A 17,958-nucleotide genomic window follows, 5' to 3' on the forward strand; every position below is an offset into this window, starting at 1 on the left:
GATGCCTGCTGCTGTGCCAGCCATGGATCTCAGACTGGCTGTAGCCTCGAGCCCCGAAGCCTCAGCCCAGATCTGTGGAGCCTGGGTGACAGCAGATCCAGCCCTGCAAGCTGTCAGAGCAGCAGCTGGGTGCTGGGATGGAAATCGAGCTGCAGCCTGCTCCCTGCTGCTCCCATATAAATGTGCTGGGTGTTTTACACACACTCCAGAGAGCAGGAATGCCTTTGCTTAGCAGAATCCAGTGCTGCAGTTCACATTTAATCCTCCCCAGTGCCTTGGAGAACAATTACTACACAACACTCTTGGTAGCAATAAGAAGAACTTTAAATACAGAACTTTTTTCCCCTCATGGTGTGTAATGTTTCCCCTGATGCATTTAGGAATGTGAATTATTTACCAGATCATAAACCAAGTTGGTCACCCAGTAGGTTGTCATCCCAATGCCTGAAATGTGCTGCAGCTGCTTGGCTTTGGTTTGGTGCTCCTTGACCATGTAGAGCACAAAGCTTGCTGTGGTGATGGAGTAGCCCACCAAAACAGACATGGACACTATGATGTCCAGTAAGCTGTTGAGCCTGGGAAAAAAGGGGACAAAGATGCACTTGGTGAGTGAAGGTGGCAGATTTCCCTCACTGTGAGGCTTGCTCAGAGCTCAGAAGCAATAAGGTCCTGATTCTGGGACAGATCTTTTATAATCCTGGAATGGTTTGGGGCTGGAAGGGACCTCAAAGCTCATCCCATTCCACCCCCTGCCATGGACAGGGACACCCCCCACTATCCCAGGTTGCTCCAAGCCCTGTCCAACCTGGCCTTGGACACTTCCAGGGATGGCCTCACCACCCTCATAGAGGAGAATTTCTTTCTTTCTTTGCTCCCTGTGCTGATGGCAATGATGCCCAGCAAAAGGGACTCACAGGACTGAGCAGGAGTGCTGGAGCATGGAGTGAAAGGGCCAAAAGGAAAATCACGTCATCATCATAATCACTATTATTATTGTTATTGTTATTGTTTTAGTTAGTTATATGCCCAAGCACACAAATGTGTGAGGCTGTAACTGTGACTTCCAGATCTCCATGAGAGCCTGCCAAAAAAAAACCCCACAGGAATCCCCAGCTCTGGTGGCAAACAGGACTCTATTCATGTATAGAGGGAATGAACACAAGTGAGAACAGTTTCATCACTTAGAGAAAGATATCCAGTAATTTAGGCTGGTTTATGGTTTCTAATAAGCTGGTTTGCTCCTTTTAAAGCTAAAAAAATTCAGGCATCAGCCAAATCAATCTTCTTACATTACTTGTTCTTGACTCTGTCCTCCAGGATATGGGTGAGCTGATAAGAAAATACCTATGGGGAAAAAAAAAAGAATTGAAAATGTGTCCAAATTAAAGCTTCCTTCACCAGCTCCTGATATTGACAACAATATAGAAAACTGAGAGGAAAGAGAAGAAAGGCAGATCAAAAGTGTGTTTCTGCTCTGTCATCTCTGTGTGATCTTGGGCAGAATTTTGAGCATCCTCCTTTTTCCTAGGATTTCACTTGGCTGCAGAGCAGATCTGAAATTCAAACCCTAGACCCTTTTCCTACACCCGTGTGGCTGCCAGCCCCATTCCCTTCCCACACCTCAAATCAGGCACTGTGGGGCTGTGCATTCCAGCTGACTCCTCAGCACTGACACCTTCCAAACCGATCAACGTGTTCTGTTTCAGAGCTGCTGTCTGGTGATCCCACCTCGTTCCATTTGTTCTTTTATCACCGGGAACAATTCTTTCCCTGCTGCCCCCCCTCCACAGCTGCTACCTGCCTGTGATAGATGTCTTTCTCCATATGGGATCTGTGGAGGTGAGAGCAGAAACCCAGGTAAGCTGGAGACACTTTTGCCCCCAGTGTGGCAGCGAGTTCATTTTGAACTGTTCTGGCTTAAAAGGCTAGGAAAAAAAAAATTTAAAGGAGTATTTTGATCAAAGTTACTTGCAAAAATTTAATTATCTCACTGATAAGTCCCTGTGATGTTTTAAAAAAAAAAATCCATTAAAAATGGGTTTGCATCAGGCCCAAACTGCAACTGAGAAATTCCCTGCTTATGTGCAGGTATCTTCAGATGAGGTTTAAGCTCCTTCTCCAAGGAGAACACCCAGCACAAAAGACACTAGTATTGTTCACCACTGTGCTTTTGCCATGCCTGGAGGCAATTGGTGCCCACAAAAGCAAAAGGAAGAGCATGGAGGGGCTCTGGTGGCCAGTTCCAACCTCCAGTGCAGGTCTCTGCCTTGGCCCCACCAGGATGGCAGCCCAGTCCCTAAGACTCCAGAGCCTGAGGAAGGGCTCCCGTGTTTATGTGCCTAAAAATGAGGCTCTCAATTTGTATTTTGACACTAATGCCTCAGGGAGTGCTGGGCAACCTCCAGCTGCTCTTAAATCCAGAGGTTTTCTATACTGTGCCACCTGTGGAATTTAAACTCCTCATAGCCAGGTGGCAGACCTTAGGAATGATGTGATGAAGGATTATTCTGGGTAATTTTCCCTAAGAATGGGCACTCTGATGGGGGGACCAGAAGGGAGGAGCCTGAAGGTTTAGCTGACCAAATGCCATACTGAGCAAATGAATTTGAAAGGGAGGATTTAATCAGAAATTAATTTTGGAGGAAAAAAACCCTGACCAAACCTCAGTCTTTTCATCAGTGAGAGAAATGGGATTAAAATCTTGGACTGCTGATAAAGCCATACAAACAGCCAGGAAATGTTTCCCTTCTCCAAAAGGGAGAGAGAGAAAGAAAGACACTGTCTGTCTAATCTGTTAATATTTCACTATAAAGCCATTTTCCTTTACTGGAGCTTAGGCTAGAAGTCAAAATTTCCATTTCAATGCTTCCTCCTTTTTTGTTAGCTGGGATTGAGAGAAGAGAAAGCACAATATACAGAAGTCAAAAGCTATTATGACTTGCTTAGTGACAGGGTAAAAAGCTTTTCATGTATTTTTTTAAAATATACCCAGTCTAAGTCAAACCTCTAAAGCAGGACTGGCACCTCTTTCTGACTGCTGAAGTGACAACACACTTTTATCTGGCCATTTCAATGGTTCTTAAACCATCATTTATTTGTCACAACAACTCCATTGAGCTGCCAGGAGCATACTCCACGGAACGTGCCTTCAGTTGTATTTCAGACTGGATTTACTCCTCCTCAGGGAAACCAGCCTCATCTACTCATTTTATTTCTCCCCTTCTCTGGCTTGGATGATTACTGGGAAGCAGAGAATTGTCTGTCTGGTCATTTACTACTAAGCATTTCTTTCCAAAAACATATAAGCAGTGGGACAGATGGAACAAAAACTGCTGCTATTCTTTCTCCCTGAAAATTGCTATTTTGGTTGTATAAAACTTTCCCTGTGAAAACTTTCTGGCTGTTCACAAGAGCTTCCTGCCTTTGCTCTTTGCTCTTCCCCAACACAGCATGTGTTGGGAATAGAGAGACAGAGCAAGGAGCTTCACTGCTCAATAATTCAGCTGCTCTGGGATGTTGCTGCTGCTGGAAGCTCCTGGCTGGGGTCTCCTCTCTGGGCAGCTCTGTGATGTGTGAGCTGAGGGCACACTGCAAACCCCAGAGGGGACAGCCAGGCCCTGTTTGAAGGGGTGGCCAGGACAAGGCTCTGCTGTCACTCTCTGTGAGCTGAGTCTCAGTGCAGTGGAGTGAGCTGGGAAGCAGCACACGCTGGGGCCACTTGTGATCAGCATCTGCTGGAATTCAGGGTGTCACACTCAAAGCTCCAGGCCAGATGCCTGGTTCCATCATAGCTCAATTCAGACATGTCCTGTGAGCCAAGAGACACTGCCACCTGTCCCTGTGTCACCAGGGACAGCAGCTCTGAGGTGAGCAGGGCTAGGCCTGGCCAGGATGTGGCTGGAAGGGCACTGCTGGTCCAAGAAAGTCAATCAGGAGGGTGTTTCTGCACACAATTGCTGCTCTTGGCAGAGCAGAGCACAGACATCGCTGTGTAAGATTTCTCAAGATAAATCTCTCTCTTGTCTCTGCACCCTGGCCTTCTCTGGAGGCAGACACACCTGCAGACAGGTTTGTGCCCACACTGCACTTTGAAAGGGGCTAAACTGCAAAGGGAAAGGCAAGGTGCCCTGGTTTACCAGCAGGAATTTGGGTTGCTGCAGTGTGTTATGGAGGAGAAGCTATGAGGACCCCAAATGGGCCATCAGCACTCCTTGGATCTGTGTACGTCAGGTGTGAGAGGAAAAACACAGCTGAAAAGGATTTTCTCCTTTCATCGCTCCCTCCCCACTCTCACTCACACCCAGACACACAGATGCCCACACACCCTGGGCTGCTCTCAGCAGAACGGGGACATCTTAAAACTTCCAAACCTAACCCAGCCCTGGAGATGACCTAGAGGAGCTTTTCTCTGCATAACTGATGGGCACCTCTCAAGAGCCAGCCCCTGCAGTGCCACAGGAGAGGCAATGAATGGATCAGCAGCCGCTGGCATTCTCGGATGAAGCGTTTTGTGTAGGAGCTGGGGTCCTCCCTGCCCAGCTGCCCTGAGCCTCTGACTAAGCCAAATGAACCTGGTGATTTATTCATGCTCTCAAATTCTGTTTTGAAAGGAATTGCAGAGCAGTGAATAAAGAAAAGGCCTCACTGATGTCAAGGTAAGTGTTGTCATTGACTTCAGCTGAAGCAGGATATCCCTCCAAAGGGGAGAAGTTATCTGCTCGTGTAAAGGGACACTTACCATATCTGGAAGTCTCATTTTTTGGCAAGTTGGCTCGGAGAATGAAGTTGTTCAAGCTGTTGAGATAGGCCGGGAGGCTGTGATAACCCTCAGGATTGTACCACACCTGCACACAATTGAGAAATTGAAACAATTTGGGAGTTATTACTGACAACATGTTGGTTTGTCCTGCTTCCCTTCTGCAAACTACCTCACATTTTAGCCCTGGTGCTTACAGCATTTTTACTGAGCTGAAGCAGAGAAATGGGCATATCAGAATGCACCAGCCAGCCCTTGTTATGGTACATACATCCCCTCATGAGATAAAAGTGTTACTAATTGATCTTTTCACCTCTGTATAATAAAATTATGACAGCAGAAAAATTGCCTCCTGCTAGCAAGAGAAGTGAGACCAATAAAGAAGAATGGGAAAAGAAAAGAAAATGAACTGCAAGTCATCTTTGTCATGCCAAGCTGCAGATTTCAGAGGGTTTTGCCCTTTTTTTTTTTGGAATATCCATGAGCTTAACATCACTTCTCCCTAGTCCCACACTTCCCATGCCAGGACGAGAAGGTGGAGGTTGGTTACCTTAGTCAGGGTTCTGTTGGGGGGCACTGGCCTGATGTCAAACTGCAGATCTGGTGTCAAAGGCAGCCCGAAGCTCCAGCCACCATACCTGAGTGAAAAGCAGAGGGAAATGCATTGCTGCCCTCATCCCAAAGCTCTGATTGCCTCGGATGGGCCATGCCTAAGTGCTACTGCAGCCTGACTTTAGAGAGCTTATCCCAGCGTGGGGCCAAGCCACCTCTCCCGTGGGAGCCTTTCTTTGGTGGGGGAAAACAACCCCAGAAGCTTGGCAACCTTGCCACAAAACTGTTGAAAGCCTCCCTTAGAGGAAGATCCTGGAGCCCAGTGGACTCCTGAGCTGTGTGCCTGCTACTCTGGGGTGAGATGCTGCTTCTGACCCAGGAGATGAGCTGCTCAGTTAATCACTGGCAGATGGACACATTTCCTGCCAGCCTCAGTGGCAGGTGACCTCTGCCCCAAGCCCTGCTGTGCAGCTGCCTGGCAGAGCCCAGAGCCCCACAGCACAAGGAAATGCTCAGACTCTGCTCTCACTGGAGTGGATGCACTCCTCCAAAGTGAAGCGCACACTGAGACTCTTGAGAGAGTCAAATCTAGAGGAAAATCTCTCCCCAGGGTCTACCTCATGACAGGCTGTATCAGATTTTCCTCTTTTTAAAGGTTTGAGTCAGACAAAGGCTTGTCTGCAGATGCAGCCCCAACATGCCAGGTGATTGACACGTTATCCCCGGGCTATGATCCGCTATATCAAGCAGAGCACTTGCACGAGCCTTTGTCTTTTATCCATGATTGCAGGACACTTCAGCTCCTTTCACCAGGCTCTAAACCCCTACTGCCCTGCCACCTCTTCAGGCAGAGGGGACGTGGCAGGTGTGGGATGTCCTGCCTTGCTCCCAGGGCCATTCAGCAGAGAGGGAGGGGTTTGTACCGTTTCTGCAGGAAGTCTTTGGTGGTTGCCAAGATGTAGGTCTCCACATTGTGCCCTGTCACGTTGTAAAGTGTCCGTGTGGAGAAGGTCCTTCTGTGAGGGGGAGTGTAGTTTGTCTGTGGACATGTCTGAGGGGAGACAAACAAAGAAAAACTTTTAAAAAGTGTTTGTGTTTTAATTAAAACCCACCACATTAGGACAAGATTGAGAGCCTGCCATGGCAGCAGTCTGGTGCTGAGCCTCATTGCTCCTTCCCAAGCCAGGGTGCAGGGACACACAGCACACGTCCCCAACACATTCAGGGACATGCTTAAAAACAACCTCTGCTTAAATCTACCCTTCAGTTCTCCTGGCATCAGTGGGACCTTGAAATGTGCTTCATGCTACGTAGGAAGATTTTGGCTGAATTAAGGCTGATCCTACTTAGCAGAGTGACTGCACAGACAACTGCAGAGGGCAAAACAACTCACAGAGCAGAAAACTCTGTGGTGGCCTCAAACTCTCATCTTCCATTTCTCAGCAGCTACACTCTACATTTCTGCTTTACTGTCAGTCACTGGAAATGTTTTCCTGGGCTTCAGAGAAACCTTGAATTAGTCCTGAATATATAATTTAACATGCTGAGGGCCAAAGTCACATCAGTGTTTCATGAGGTTGAAGTGTCCTCCCAGACAGCATGTTGGCTTTCTTCCTTCAGCTCATCCATAACAAAAGCCCTGGACTCCCCCATTGTGCATCTGTTCATCTGAATACACAAAATAGCTTCCTCCATGCTGAGGAACACCTGCCTGTGCCTGCTAGAGGTGAGAATCAGCTTTGAACATTATCCCAACTTGCTGGAGAAATTATGCCAATACTTTTAATGATGTGAAATTAGGTGTATGTCCAGAAAACTGCACAAAATAGCTGCTTTTAAAAGAATGACTAGAAACGTTCAGCTAAGTACATCCTTTATGTTAAAAGGCATCACATTGTGCCATGAATTTATTTGCTATGCCAAAAAGCTGAGGACAGGTGAGCAGCACTGGAGGGAGGAGAACTCAACCCCAAACTGAACTGTAAAAACTGTAACACCCCTGGGGCAGAATCTGCCTTTTCCCCATGTGCATGCAAATCCCAGCAGCTCTGTAGATACCACTGTAGTGCAATTAGGTAATGATATTAATCATTACTATTTAGAACAAGGAGCAGATCTAGACTTTGCATAAAGTTAAATTCTGAGGAGCAAGCAGCAAAAGCAGCTGTGGTTTTATACACTGACAGTGCTTGTGTAAGATGAAGTCTTCCTCTTGAACTCATGCTCACCTCTGTCAAAAGGGACAATCATACAACACTCAAAAACACCATTAAACCTTTTCCCACCATGGGGAGCAAGGCAGAGATGTTAGGGTGTGAGTATCCTGAGGATGCTGTCTCCTTTCCTGTCCCCAAACTGGTGCAGACAGTGGTTATCCAGTGTGCAAATTCAACAAGGCCAAAGAGAGACAGGAGGACTTGGAAGGCTGAGTCCCCCTTAGCATCATGCCAGCCCATAAAACCACTCCCAACAAACGAGGCCCTCAATTATCCCCCAAGCCCCTTCACTTTTGGGTTTATCCAAGTTACCTGGATGCCATCTGTGCAGTTGCAGGCAGAATACTTAGTTCTCTGGTTTCCACTGGTAATCCACTGGCCAAGCATGTCCTCTGTCAAACACTGCCTAAAAAGGAACACATTTTCCTTTGAGGCTCTCTGGGCTCAGGTGTGCAAATGAAGCTAATTGCTGTCATGTTTAATGACAGCAAGGCTGGCAGTTGGGCAGCTCCAGCAGAAAAGCAGAGCTTCCTGTCAGCTCTGGGTGGTTCAGGGAATCCCCAGCCTGCTGCTGTCTCCCGTGCCCCTTGGCAGAGAGCCCTCCCTGCTGCTCCCTGTGCCTGGATTCACTCAGCTATCAGATGGAATCCAGGCAACACTTCATTCCTACAGTAGACAGTGCAAGGAATTGGCACTCCAAGGCCAAAAGCATCTGAAACCTGCCCAGAAATTAGGGTTATTGTTGTGGCAATCCCTGGGCACTCCTGTGATGGGCTGTATTGCCTGGGCAGTCACTGCAAACACCCAGGGTAAATATTTGCCTGCACGAGCATTCAAGTGTGCCCAGGACTTTATCATCCTGAGAATTTATCTGCACAGCCCAAAACAAACCAGCCCTCATGGCACAGCTTCCAGATAGAGGTAACAAACACTGTGCTGAGGACTTGCTGTGTGGGCTCACGTTATAATTGGAATTATTGGGGCGGCAAGGACCACTTCCCAGAGAGGAGAATTGCTCATTTTCCTCCTGGCATCCTGCCACCACCAAAGCTGCTTCCTTATCACTCCTAATAATGCAGGAGTCCAATGCATGAGAATTCTGCCCATGATCAAAGATGGTTATTAAGGTCTAATGGCTAATAGTGTCATGCCAATTCTCTTGCAGGTTTGGAGTTTAAGTGGATAAAAACCCCAAGAAGTACTTACGAATTGCTTTCGTTCATGCACGTGTTATCCGTCCCAGGGAAAGCCAGCATCGAAGAAACTAAAGCAGCTGTGGTTTCATTAAAATTCCTAAGAATTAACAAAGAAAAACAGAAAACAGGAGAAGGTTCAAAGAATTTCCACTACCACAGTGCAGAGGAAAACTGGGTTTGCATGAAACAGGATTGAAGATGTTGAATAATTGAGTATTTGTGGAAGCAGCGCTGAAGGACACGCAGTACGTGAGGACAGTCACACAGGTTTAACAGGAGCCCTCATCACCTCAGCCACTCCAGGGATTTGCCGCCTCTAGATCCAAGCAAGATACTTTCAGATAATCAAGTTTCTCTTTATGGGGGAAAAAAAAAAAAATCTACTGCAATTTCCAGGCACTGCTTGCAGCCCTGCTTTGATCAGGTCTCTCATCCGTGACATCCACTTGGTTTTGATCATTGAAGAAGATTGTCCTTAGTTCTGCCCCAGCTCTACAGCAATGATCCAAAAAGAAAAGCAGGGAACAGGAGGAAGAGAGGTCTCAGACATGCAACTCTGGCTCATTCCCCCATCTAGCAGGACTGAAGTGGAAAGGTGTGAGGAATACTGGGAAGAACACCTAGAGCAGATGGCTTTAGAGCTAAATTTTGTATTTCTGACTCAGAGCTGAGAATCACTGGAGAAGGAAAGAGGTTCACAGCATGAAAATCAAATTATACCAATTACAGTTGTTTTGGTAACAGGATTTTTAAGGAGAATGAAGTAATTCAGTGGGGGCATCCTAATGACCCTGGAAAAGCACATGCTCTTCCAATTGCTGTGTGCCTTGGACTAGCAGGGTCTGACCAGGAAAGAACATCCTGTGCTAACAGAGAGGAGGGAAATATTCACAAGATGGATAAAATTTGATCCCAGAATTGTAATGTTGGAGGCAACTGATGTGGGTACCTCATTTCACCCTGGGGGAGGAACATATATGCATACATTAAGAAAATCCCTATGGCTGCTACGGGATTGAAAGACTCCAATGGGAAACACCAAAAACATTCCTCAGACATTTCATCGTTAAATCCAATTGAGAGGTTGTTTTTCTGAATCTTTCTGATCTGAGCCAAGCCATCTCCGCAGAGATCCCTGGGGAACAGGGTTTTTCTGTGTTGTCTGCACAACACAACTACATGTCCTGTGTGTAGGACACTGGCTCAGAAATAACCCTGAAGGGCTCATTCTGAACCAAGGGGAGTCGGGTGATGCCTCAGGTTTTAGCTTTTATATTTTTCAGATTCTGTGCTGCTTTAGTGTGTAATTCTGAGCTTCATATTAGGGGATGGTGAGCTCTCTTCACAGAGCAGCGAGACAAAACAATTCCTTCTCTAGCTGGGGACCAAGGACAGATGATCCAAATCTCAGGCCCAAGAGCACAAACAATATGGAATAAAGAGAGAAAAAACAGAAGGATGGGACTTCTTAGGCTGAAGCTGTAACTGGACAATTACCTCCAATATGCAAGTGGACCAGAACTTATAAAAGTGAGAGACCTTGTGACTGGTTGTCCATTTTGTGACCATTTTGGGTTCACCTGGGGTGTATCCCTGTCTGGGCTCTTGTGCTGCCCAAGGTGGATCCATGGAGGCCTTTTAATAAATCCCTGCTTTATTCTTTAGCTCTGTCTGGCCTCTGTTCTAGGCCAGCCTTCACAAAGCCTCAGGGGGCCCTGAGGAGCAGCACTCACCCAAAGAAGTCTGCCTGGTCGGCCGTGCCATACAGGGAGGGGGACAGCAGCAGCTCAGGGTACTCGGTCTCCTTGGTCCTCAGTGTCCCCAGGCCCATGGCAGCCATCACGAAGAGCACAGGGAGGATGACCTGGGCGATGAAGCCGCGGACGTCCCGGCGGGTGTGGTGGAACCTCTTGATGAACAGGGCTGAGGTTCTCTTCAGCAGCAGCGGCAAACCCTGCAGGCTCTTGGACCTGATCAGGAGCTGGTCTGGGCACAAAGGATGGCATCGGGTCATGGCTCAGCATTTGTGCAATGCAGGGAAGTGATGGGTAGAGCACTCTGGGAGGGTATTTTGCTTCCTGCACACATCTACAGATGGCAAATCCAAACTACTATGTGGCATTTACATTCTCTGAAAAAATCCCTTTGCCCAGGATTTTTCTCCTGGGAAGCTGAGAGGCCTCAGAGAAAAGGAAAACAATTCTGATCTCATTTGCTTCTCCTGTGTTGTGCTCCCATGGAATGTGTTTGGGGATTGTTTCACTGCATTCTGCTGTGAGTTGTTTTGCCTCTTTGGCCAATCAGGGCCAAGCTGTGTGGGGACTCTGGAAAGAGTCACGAGTTTTCATTATTATCTTTTTAGCATTTAGTAAGTGTCCTTGCTGTATTCTTTAGTTTAGTATAGCATTCTTTAATATAATATAGTATCATAAAGTAATAAATCAGCCTTCTGAGAACATGGAGTCAGATTCATCATTCCTGCCTTTGTCAGACATTCCCTGCAAATACAACACTACTAAGGTGGAACAAACACAGGATCAGGCATGGGACAGGACTCCAGTCATAAGCTCATGTAACACCAGTATTTCGTTAAATTTCAAATGTGTGTGTGTAGTGAACTTCAGTGTGAGACCTTGCAAGAGGAACACAGGCTTCCAGATGAAATAGGTTATCTAAATCCACTTCAACTTTCAGGCAAAACATATTTTTCTTTTAGATTTGCAAGTTGAAATTTTTCATCATTTAAAAAGCTGGTCCTCAGAAAAATAAATAACAGAATTAATCCTGAAATAAGAAAACAACCACAAGCCACTGGGCCTCTTGCATGGACAGGTTTTGTGGTTTACTAAATGCAGAGCCAAACCCTGTGCCAGTTATTATTCTTTATGAAATATTAACCTGTAAAATACACCATGAAGCAAATCCTTTTCAGCCCTTTTTAAGGGTGAAACAAAAGACTTTTCTACATGAGTGACTGTTTACAGTAACATTTACAGTGCAGGTCAGCTTTGAGAAGTACAAAAATACCTCTGTGTCATCCCTTGGATGCCTCCCTGACTATAAATGGTATAAGTACAAACCAGTGTTTCTAACCCAAGAAAGCACTGCAGCCAGGTATGTCTCATTTTTGGGTTGGGTGACCTTTAGGAGGTCTCAGACCCCCAGGGACAGTGGTGTAGCTAGGTTCTCTTCTGAATTTATCCCACTGTCTGCTGCCTTGGGCTCCTTTACCAGACTGCAATGTGTGGGGCACAGCAAAAAGCATCAAGGAGGACCCAGCTCAGAGCTTTGCTGCTTTTCCAAAGGACTAAGGGATTTCCATGAAGCTGCTTTCCAGTTCTACTAGTTATGGGGAAATAATCCTCTACATCTATTACAGCAATTACTTTCAGAGGTACACATTTACTCTTTCACCCACATGCTGTATTTGATTAGATTAAAACCTGGATCAATTTAAAGGAAGGCAGATGCAAACAAAACCCCTTTAGTAGTTTACCCTGTGATTCAGACTATTCCAAAGCAGGGGATCTAAAGGACTGATGAGTGCTGTATTTCCAGTGATTTATAAGTTTTGTGATTCCTGGCTGGGTGAAATGTGGTTTTCAGCAAAGAAAGAAGACAGGGAGCTCAAATCAGTCCATCTGTCAGTGTTTGCATGTGCAGTAAATCTGGAATAAACCCTGTAGGTGATTGAGTACCGTCTCTTTCTGTGAAGGTGTCTGTGCTCACAGACATCTCGTCACCACCAGTGTGACCACTGTCTCCAGGCAGCTGATGGGGCAGCACAGCATCTTCTTGCTGGTCCTTCACAAGCTCTTTTGTCAGATTGAGGAACACCTATGGAGCAAGAAAATATGAAGGAAAATTTGTCCAAATGACTCCATTTACCAAAACAATTACCAGAATCCACTCTCCTGCTTTGTAGCTGTAGTTGGTGCAGCAGTTATGTACAATAATCCTCTTTCTATTCCCTTTGTGCTCAGTGAGAGAAATTAACTTGTTTTTCCGTATAAAATTGTTGCCCAACTCCTTGCCACCTCCTGTCTCTGTTCTCCTGCAGCAGTGGAAACTCAAACCTGTTTCCCTCGGATATTCACCCTCTAGCTCCTGACAATCCTACTGCCTCCATGCTGGGAGTGTACAGTCATGGCACATGGGACACGATGTACAACTGATTCTTGCTGCCTTAGGAAAACACCTTAAGAGAAAGGAAGAAATTCTGAGCAGGAGGGTAACAATCTCCCTCCCTCCCTTCTGCAAGACATGGGTCATCGCTGCTCATCATTTACTTTTTTATTTCTGATGCAATTAAATGTGTTTATTTGACCAGAGATTTCCCATGGGCAGAAAGGTGCTTGTGTTACTCTCTCCTCAGTCAAACTCCAGTGCCTCATTTTCTGGGTAAAACATCAAAAGGCTGTCAGCAAGGTGAGACAGTGCACTAGTATTTGTGTAGATTTATAGATGCATCTGCACACTCGTGTACCTAAGTGTAACCCCTTCCTCCCTGCCTGAAACCCTCATGGAATTCCTAAGATGCCCAGAGAGCAGAGCCACACAGTGCTGTGAAATTCATCTCCATGACATTTCAGCAAATCCAGCAGCTCCTGAGCTCATACCTCTTCCACAGTTGTGTTGGAAATCCCGTAGCAACCCAGGTGGAGATCATTCAAACTGGTGTCCAGGGCTCTGAGAAGGGCCTGGTAGGCCCCTGACACTGTGGACTTGAAGGGCGGGAGCACATACACGAGCTCTCCACCAATATCCTCCTTGAGATAAGCCTCTGGGAGATAGGACTGGATCAAGGAGGTCACTGCTGTGGTGTCACATTCCTCTATCATGTTCTGAAAAAGGAGGAAAACACTCTGTGGTCACTGAAAAGGTTGCAAGGTCAACCTTTCTCCTGCTGGATGTAGCCCAAATCCTGTCCCACAGCATAACTGCTAAGTGATCTCAGTCCAGCCATCCAACATGTCAGGGTAAATATCAAAAGCAGATGAAAGTGGGTTTCTGACCCTTGAAAAAGGGATGTGTGACAGTCTTCCATCATGGTCCATCCCAAACCTCAGCAGGTTGGGTTGAATCACCTACTTTGCAGTGCTAGAGGTTTGTAGTACAACAGAGCTTAATGGGGCTGCCAGCACAAACTCACTCTTTTTCCCATGAAAAACAGGGCTTGCTCATGGGTCTTTTTTCATTTTCTCTGTCTCCAGTGCCAGCAGTCTGGAAGAGGGGCTGGTCTCTCATGGTACCTGTGCGCTGGGGCTACCAACAGCACTGTAAGAAATGCTAGCAAGAGCAGAATTGCCCACTCCTTGCAAGCAGAACACTTTGCCCCAGGCCAGACACTATGGATGGGCTCTTTCCATCTGTTTTATCCCTCTCAACTCCAGAGTTCACATTCTGCAGCCTTGCCTTTAGCCTTCAAGGAGACCCTGTTCTTTTTCAACAAAGCAGAGCACTGACATTGCTGTTTTCACAAGGTCATGGAGATCACTCAGCTCCTGCCCATACATCCCTCAGCCAGCCCTGATGACTCCCTTGGAGACAGAGCTGCCAGGAGCTCTAGGACCAGCTCAGACACAAACCTTCTTTTTGGTGAGGGTCAGGTGGTAGCCATCCCCAAAGGTTTCCTTGAGGTAGAAAGGTGAGCCACAACATTTGAGCCCTCCATGCTCTAGGAAGGCGATCCGGTCACTCAGCACTTCTGCTTCGTCCAGGTGATGCGTGGAGAGAATGATGGTTCTGCCTGGAAAACACAGTCACCACAGAATGGACACTTGGTTTTATGGCAAAACTGGATTTTAGAAGGATTTGGGTAATTTTCTTCCTCAAAAACTTCTCTATTTCCCCACACAATGATATCATTCATACAGTTGCAGGGGTTCCAGAGCTTCCCCTTGCTCTGGATCAGCCCATGGCAAGTAAATACACATTGTTAAGCCAACACAATGAATGTTTATAACAATTTTATCACATTCTGGTCAGATCTGCCCTTATCTCAACAGTGAGACAGCTGAAAGCCTCACTGAATGAGGGAACAGAGAGTATCAGGTGAAAATCAACTGCATTTTTTGGTAATTGTTAGTGAAATTGGATGAAAGGCAACAAGAGAGACAAATTTTACAGTATTGTAAGCTGTGTTCTATGGTGGAGTTATTTTTTAAATGACACTGTGGATTTACAGAAACCAACCAGGATGCACCCTCCAGAATTGCAAAATCCCAGTCTCCCAAATTTTTTTCTCTCTGGCCTCCAAAACCCACAATTCAAAGCCGCTGGTACTGTCTTTGTAAAGTGACACAAATCACCTCTGTCTCTCATCACAGTACCTTTCTTATTCTTGGAGATGATTTCCCAAATACTCCTCCGGGAGCACGGATCCACGCCCGTGGTTGGTTCATCCAGAATCACCACCCTGGATCCGCCCAGGAGAGCAATGGCTATGGATAACTTCCTCTTCATCCCCCCAGACAGGGTGCCAGCCAGTTTGTGACGATGGCTGTACAGCCCAGTCTCCTTCAAAGTCCTGGAAAACAGAGGGAAAACAACCCCCAAAAGTTGCCCTTCAAGCATCTTTTCCAAATACCTGAAAAAACTGTAACTGGAAATGAAAACCTGCTCAAGTATGGACTGCTCTGCTGAGTGGTCAGGGTGTAGAGTCACCCTGCAGCTCAGTCATCGGGATTTTCATTTAAAACATTTTTGAGGATGTTTTCAAAGTTTTTCATCTGACAAGTCAAGGTTAAAGGCTCAACCCCATCAACTGAGACACCAAGATCCAAACTCCCTGGGATGTTCTGGCTGCTTCATTTCTCTGCAGAACCAATAAAGCCAACATCATCTTTCTGACTGGTTGATTAAATCTCTTCCCAGGGCAAACTGTAAAGCAGCAAGGAGTAGACCCTTAGGCCTATAAATTCATCTCCAAATAATTGCCACAGCAGCCTGTAAACCCCCTGGAGAAGAGATATTGTTTTCTTACAGCACAAGTATCAATATATTCCTCTAGTCAGAGCAAGGCACCATTTGAACCCTAAGCTGGAGCTGCAGCAAGACCTCCAGTCCATGATTTTGAGCTTTGCAGGGGCACTGGCGCCACCACACAACTATTTTGACAGCCCTCTCTCCCTTCTTCCACCCTGCTACTTTTATACCTCTTCACTTCTTGGTAGAGCTCTTGTTTGCTGCAGTGAGGGACTTTGATGTAGCCATAGAGCAGCAGGTGCTCCTTGGTGGTGAGGTAGTTGAAGAGCACGTTGTGCTGCATGCACACCCCCATGTTCTTCCTGATCACCTCCTGGTCAGTCCTGATGTCTTTGCCATACACAAAGATCGTGCCTGATGACGTAGGGAACAGTCCAGTCAAAATAGATCTGAAGGAAAAAGAAATAGAAAGGGGGAGTTAGAAAAAGGAGGAAGCCGTGGGTAATTTTTTTCATGTGGCCTTGTAGCTGTCACCACTTCCAAGGTTTTCTTGCATCCCCCTCCCACTCCTTCCAGCCAGACACCACTGCCCACTGGGTGTCCTGCTGCCCTGCCATGCTCTGGCAGAGCAGAGGCAAATTAACATCCATGGGCATCCTTGTTGCCCTCTGTGGGACTGCTCCAAGCTCACCCTGGCTACTCCTCACCTCTACTTTTACCTGCTGCAGCCTCCCTCTGCCTAGGTCAGACCACTGCATATCCCACACACTCAGGAATGCCCTTGACTTCCCGTTTAATTACTGGGAATCCACAGAATGCACTTCTTATTCTCTGAGGTTTGCCTGGAATGCCCACACGGCCTCATATTGTAACCACAGCTGAGACTAAAAACCACCTCCTCATCTGACTAATCACAGCAGAGCATGGAGACCTGATTTCACTGCCATTATTCATGAGAAATGGGAGAGGACTTCTCCACGAGACACCTCACAGTGGGCAGCACTTTCATCTACTTCAAGCAAATAATCACCCACCACGCAGGAGCTGAGTCAAACTCCCTCTGCTCAGAATAACTACTTGCACATTACAGCTCATTTTTGGTGCTGTCCTGCAGGGACTAAAGAGAGAAGATGCATCTCAGACCGCCCTTCACCTTCACAGAGTTTTTCTCTCTCCTGGGACTTTAAACCATCATTTAAAAGCAGTAACTTGTGACCTTACTCAGGAACTGAAGCCCGTGCTAAGTTTCAGGCAGGTTTTATACTTTTCTGCATATCACCTTTGCTACACTTTGCAAACAGAATATGAGGTGAATTGATAATAAGCTGAGGTGAAGCACACATCTGTCTTACTGATTTTGGCTCTTCTGAGGCTTCTATTTATCAGCTTAATGTTCCTTTCAGAGATATGCACATATATATCAGTGGGGAAATCAAGTTCTACAGGTCTGTTTTAGTGCTGTTATCTAACAAGTCAAATAATAATTTATAAACAGCAAGGCTGAAAGGCCAATGCATTAATCCCCTGCCATTCCAGCCCAGCCAACACATGACTCTGTAGAGCTGAAGTGTATCTTTATTAAGTTTTCTTGCTAGTATCACTTCAGCTTTGGTGTGTGCATGAGCTCCCCACGGGTTCCAGAGCAACCTAACCCCAGGCCATGGAACGAAACGCCTGAACAGCTGCTGTGCTGTGTATCCCAGGTCTCTCAGCAGATTAAAAAGCATGTTCCTAAGCAGAAAAGGACCTTTTAGAACCCAAAGAATTCTAGCAGATGAAGGAACTCCTGAGGTCATCCATGAGCAAGATGAAACTACAGCAGGGATTTGGCCCAGTGAAGCACCTTCCTCAGTCTCCCACTGCTGCACAGCCCCACTTGCCCTCTTGCTCACCCAACCACACCCCACAGGATAAAAAAGAGCTGCTTGAAAGGATACACACATGGTTGTAGTTTTCCCAGCTCCATTGTGTCCCAGCAGGGAAGTGATATTCCCTTCATAAAAGTTGAGGCTGAGGTTGTCCACTGCAGCTTTGGATCCATAAACCTTTGTAATGCCCTGGAGGGAGACTCCCAAGGTGAGGTCGGTGGGCTCTGGTTCCACGTGAGGGTGAGGGGCACCTTTGACACCAAAGAGAAGGGTCAGGGGCAGTTACTGCAGTGCAGCAGGTGTTGTGCTCCTTTTCTCATCTCAGAGCAAACCAAAACACAGCAAAGGCAGGTGCCCTTCAGCCAGGAATATTGAGAACACGCCACCAGATCTGCATCATTTTGAACTCTCTGGGATTTTCCCTTTTTTCTTTTGAAGCTTCT

The 17,958-nt window shown here is 46.6% G+C and overlaps 1 protein-coding gene across 4 annotated transcripts in view; it reads right to left on the reverse strand.

Annotated features, from left to right (window-relative positions):
- The window catches only part of ABCA12 (ATP binding cassette subfamily A member 12), a 103,107-nt gene that overhangs the window by 12,380 nt on the left and 72,769 nt on the right, over positions 1–17,958 (reverse strand). For all 4 annotated transcript variants that reach the window (XM_038142591.1, XM_038142590.1, XM_038142586.1 and 1 more), the window contains 14 exons: positions 17,589–17,766; positions 15,878–16,096; positions 15,053–15,249; positions 14,309–14,469; positions 13,340–13,564; positions 12,419–12,557; positions 10,454–10,706; positions 8,731–8,817; positions 7,837–7,930; positions 6,232–6,359; positions 5,307–5,394; positions 4,739–4,844; positions 1,290–1,344; positions 398–575 (listed from right to left, as the gene is read on the reverse strand). In XM_038142591.1, the coding sequence (XP_037998519.1) occupies positions 398–575; positions 1,290–1,344; positions 4,739–4,844; positions 5,307–5,394; positions 6,232–6,359; positions 7,837–7,930; positions 8,731–8,817; positions 10,454–10,706; positions 12,419–12,557; positions 13,340–13,564; positions 14,309–14,469; positions 15,053–15,249; positions 15,878–16,096; positions 17,589–17,766 (2,108 nt within the window). The remainder of the gene's footprint in view (positions 1–397; positions 576–1,289; positions 1,345–4,738; positions 4,845–5,306; positions 5,395–6,231; positions 6,360–7,836; positions 7,931–8,730; positions 8,818–10,453; positions 10,707–12,418; positions 12,558–13,339; positions 13,565–14,308; positions 14,470–15,052; positions 15,250–15,877; positions 16,097–17,588; positions 17,767–17,958) is intronic.

The sequence above is a fragment of the Motacilla alba genome, chromosome 7, assembly GCF_015832195.1.
Source record: "Motacilla alba alba isolate MOTALB_02 chromosome 7, Motacilla_alba_V1.0_pri, whole genome shotgun sequence".
NCBI classification, from domain to species: Eukaryota; Metazoa; Chordata; class Aves; order Passeriformes; family Motacillidae; genus Motacilla; species Motacilla alba.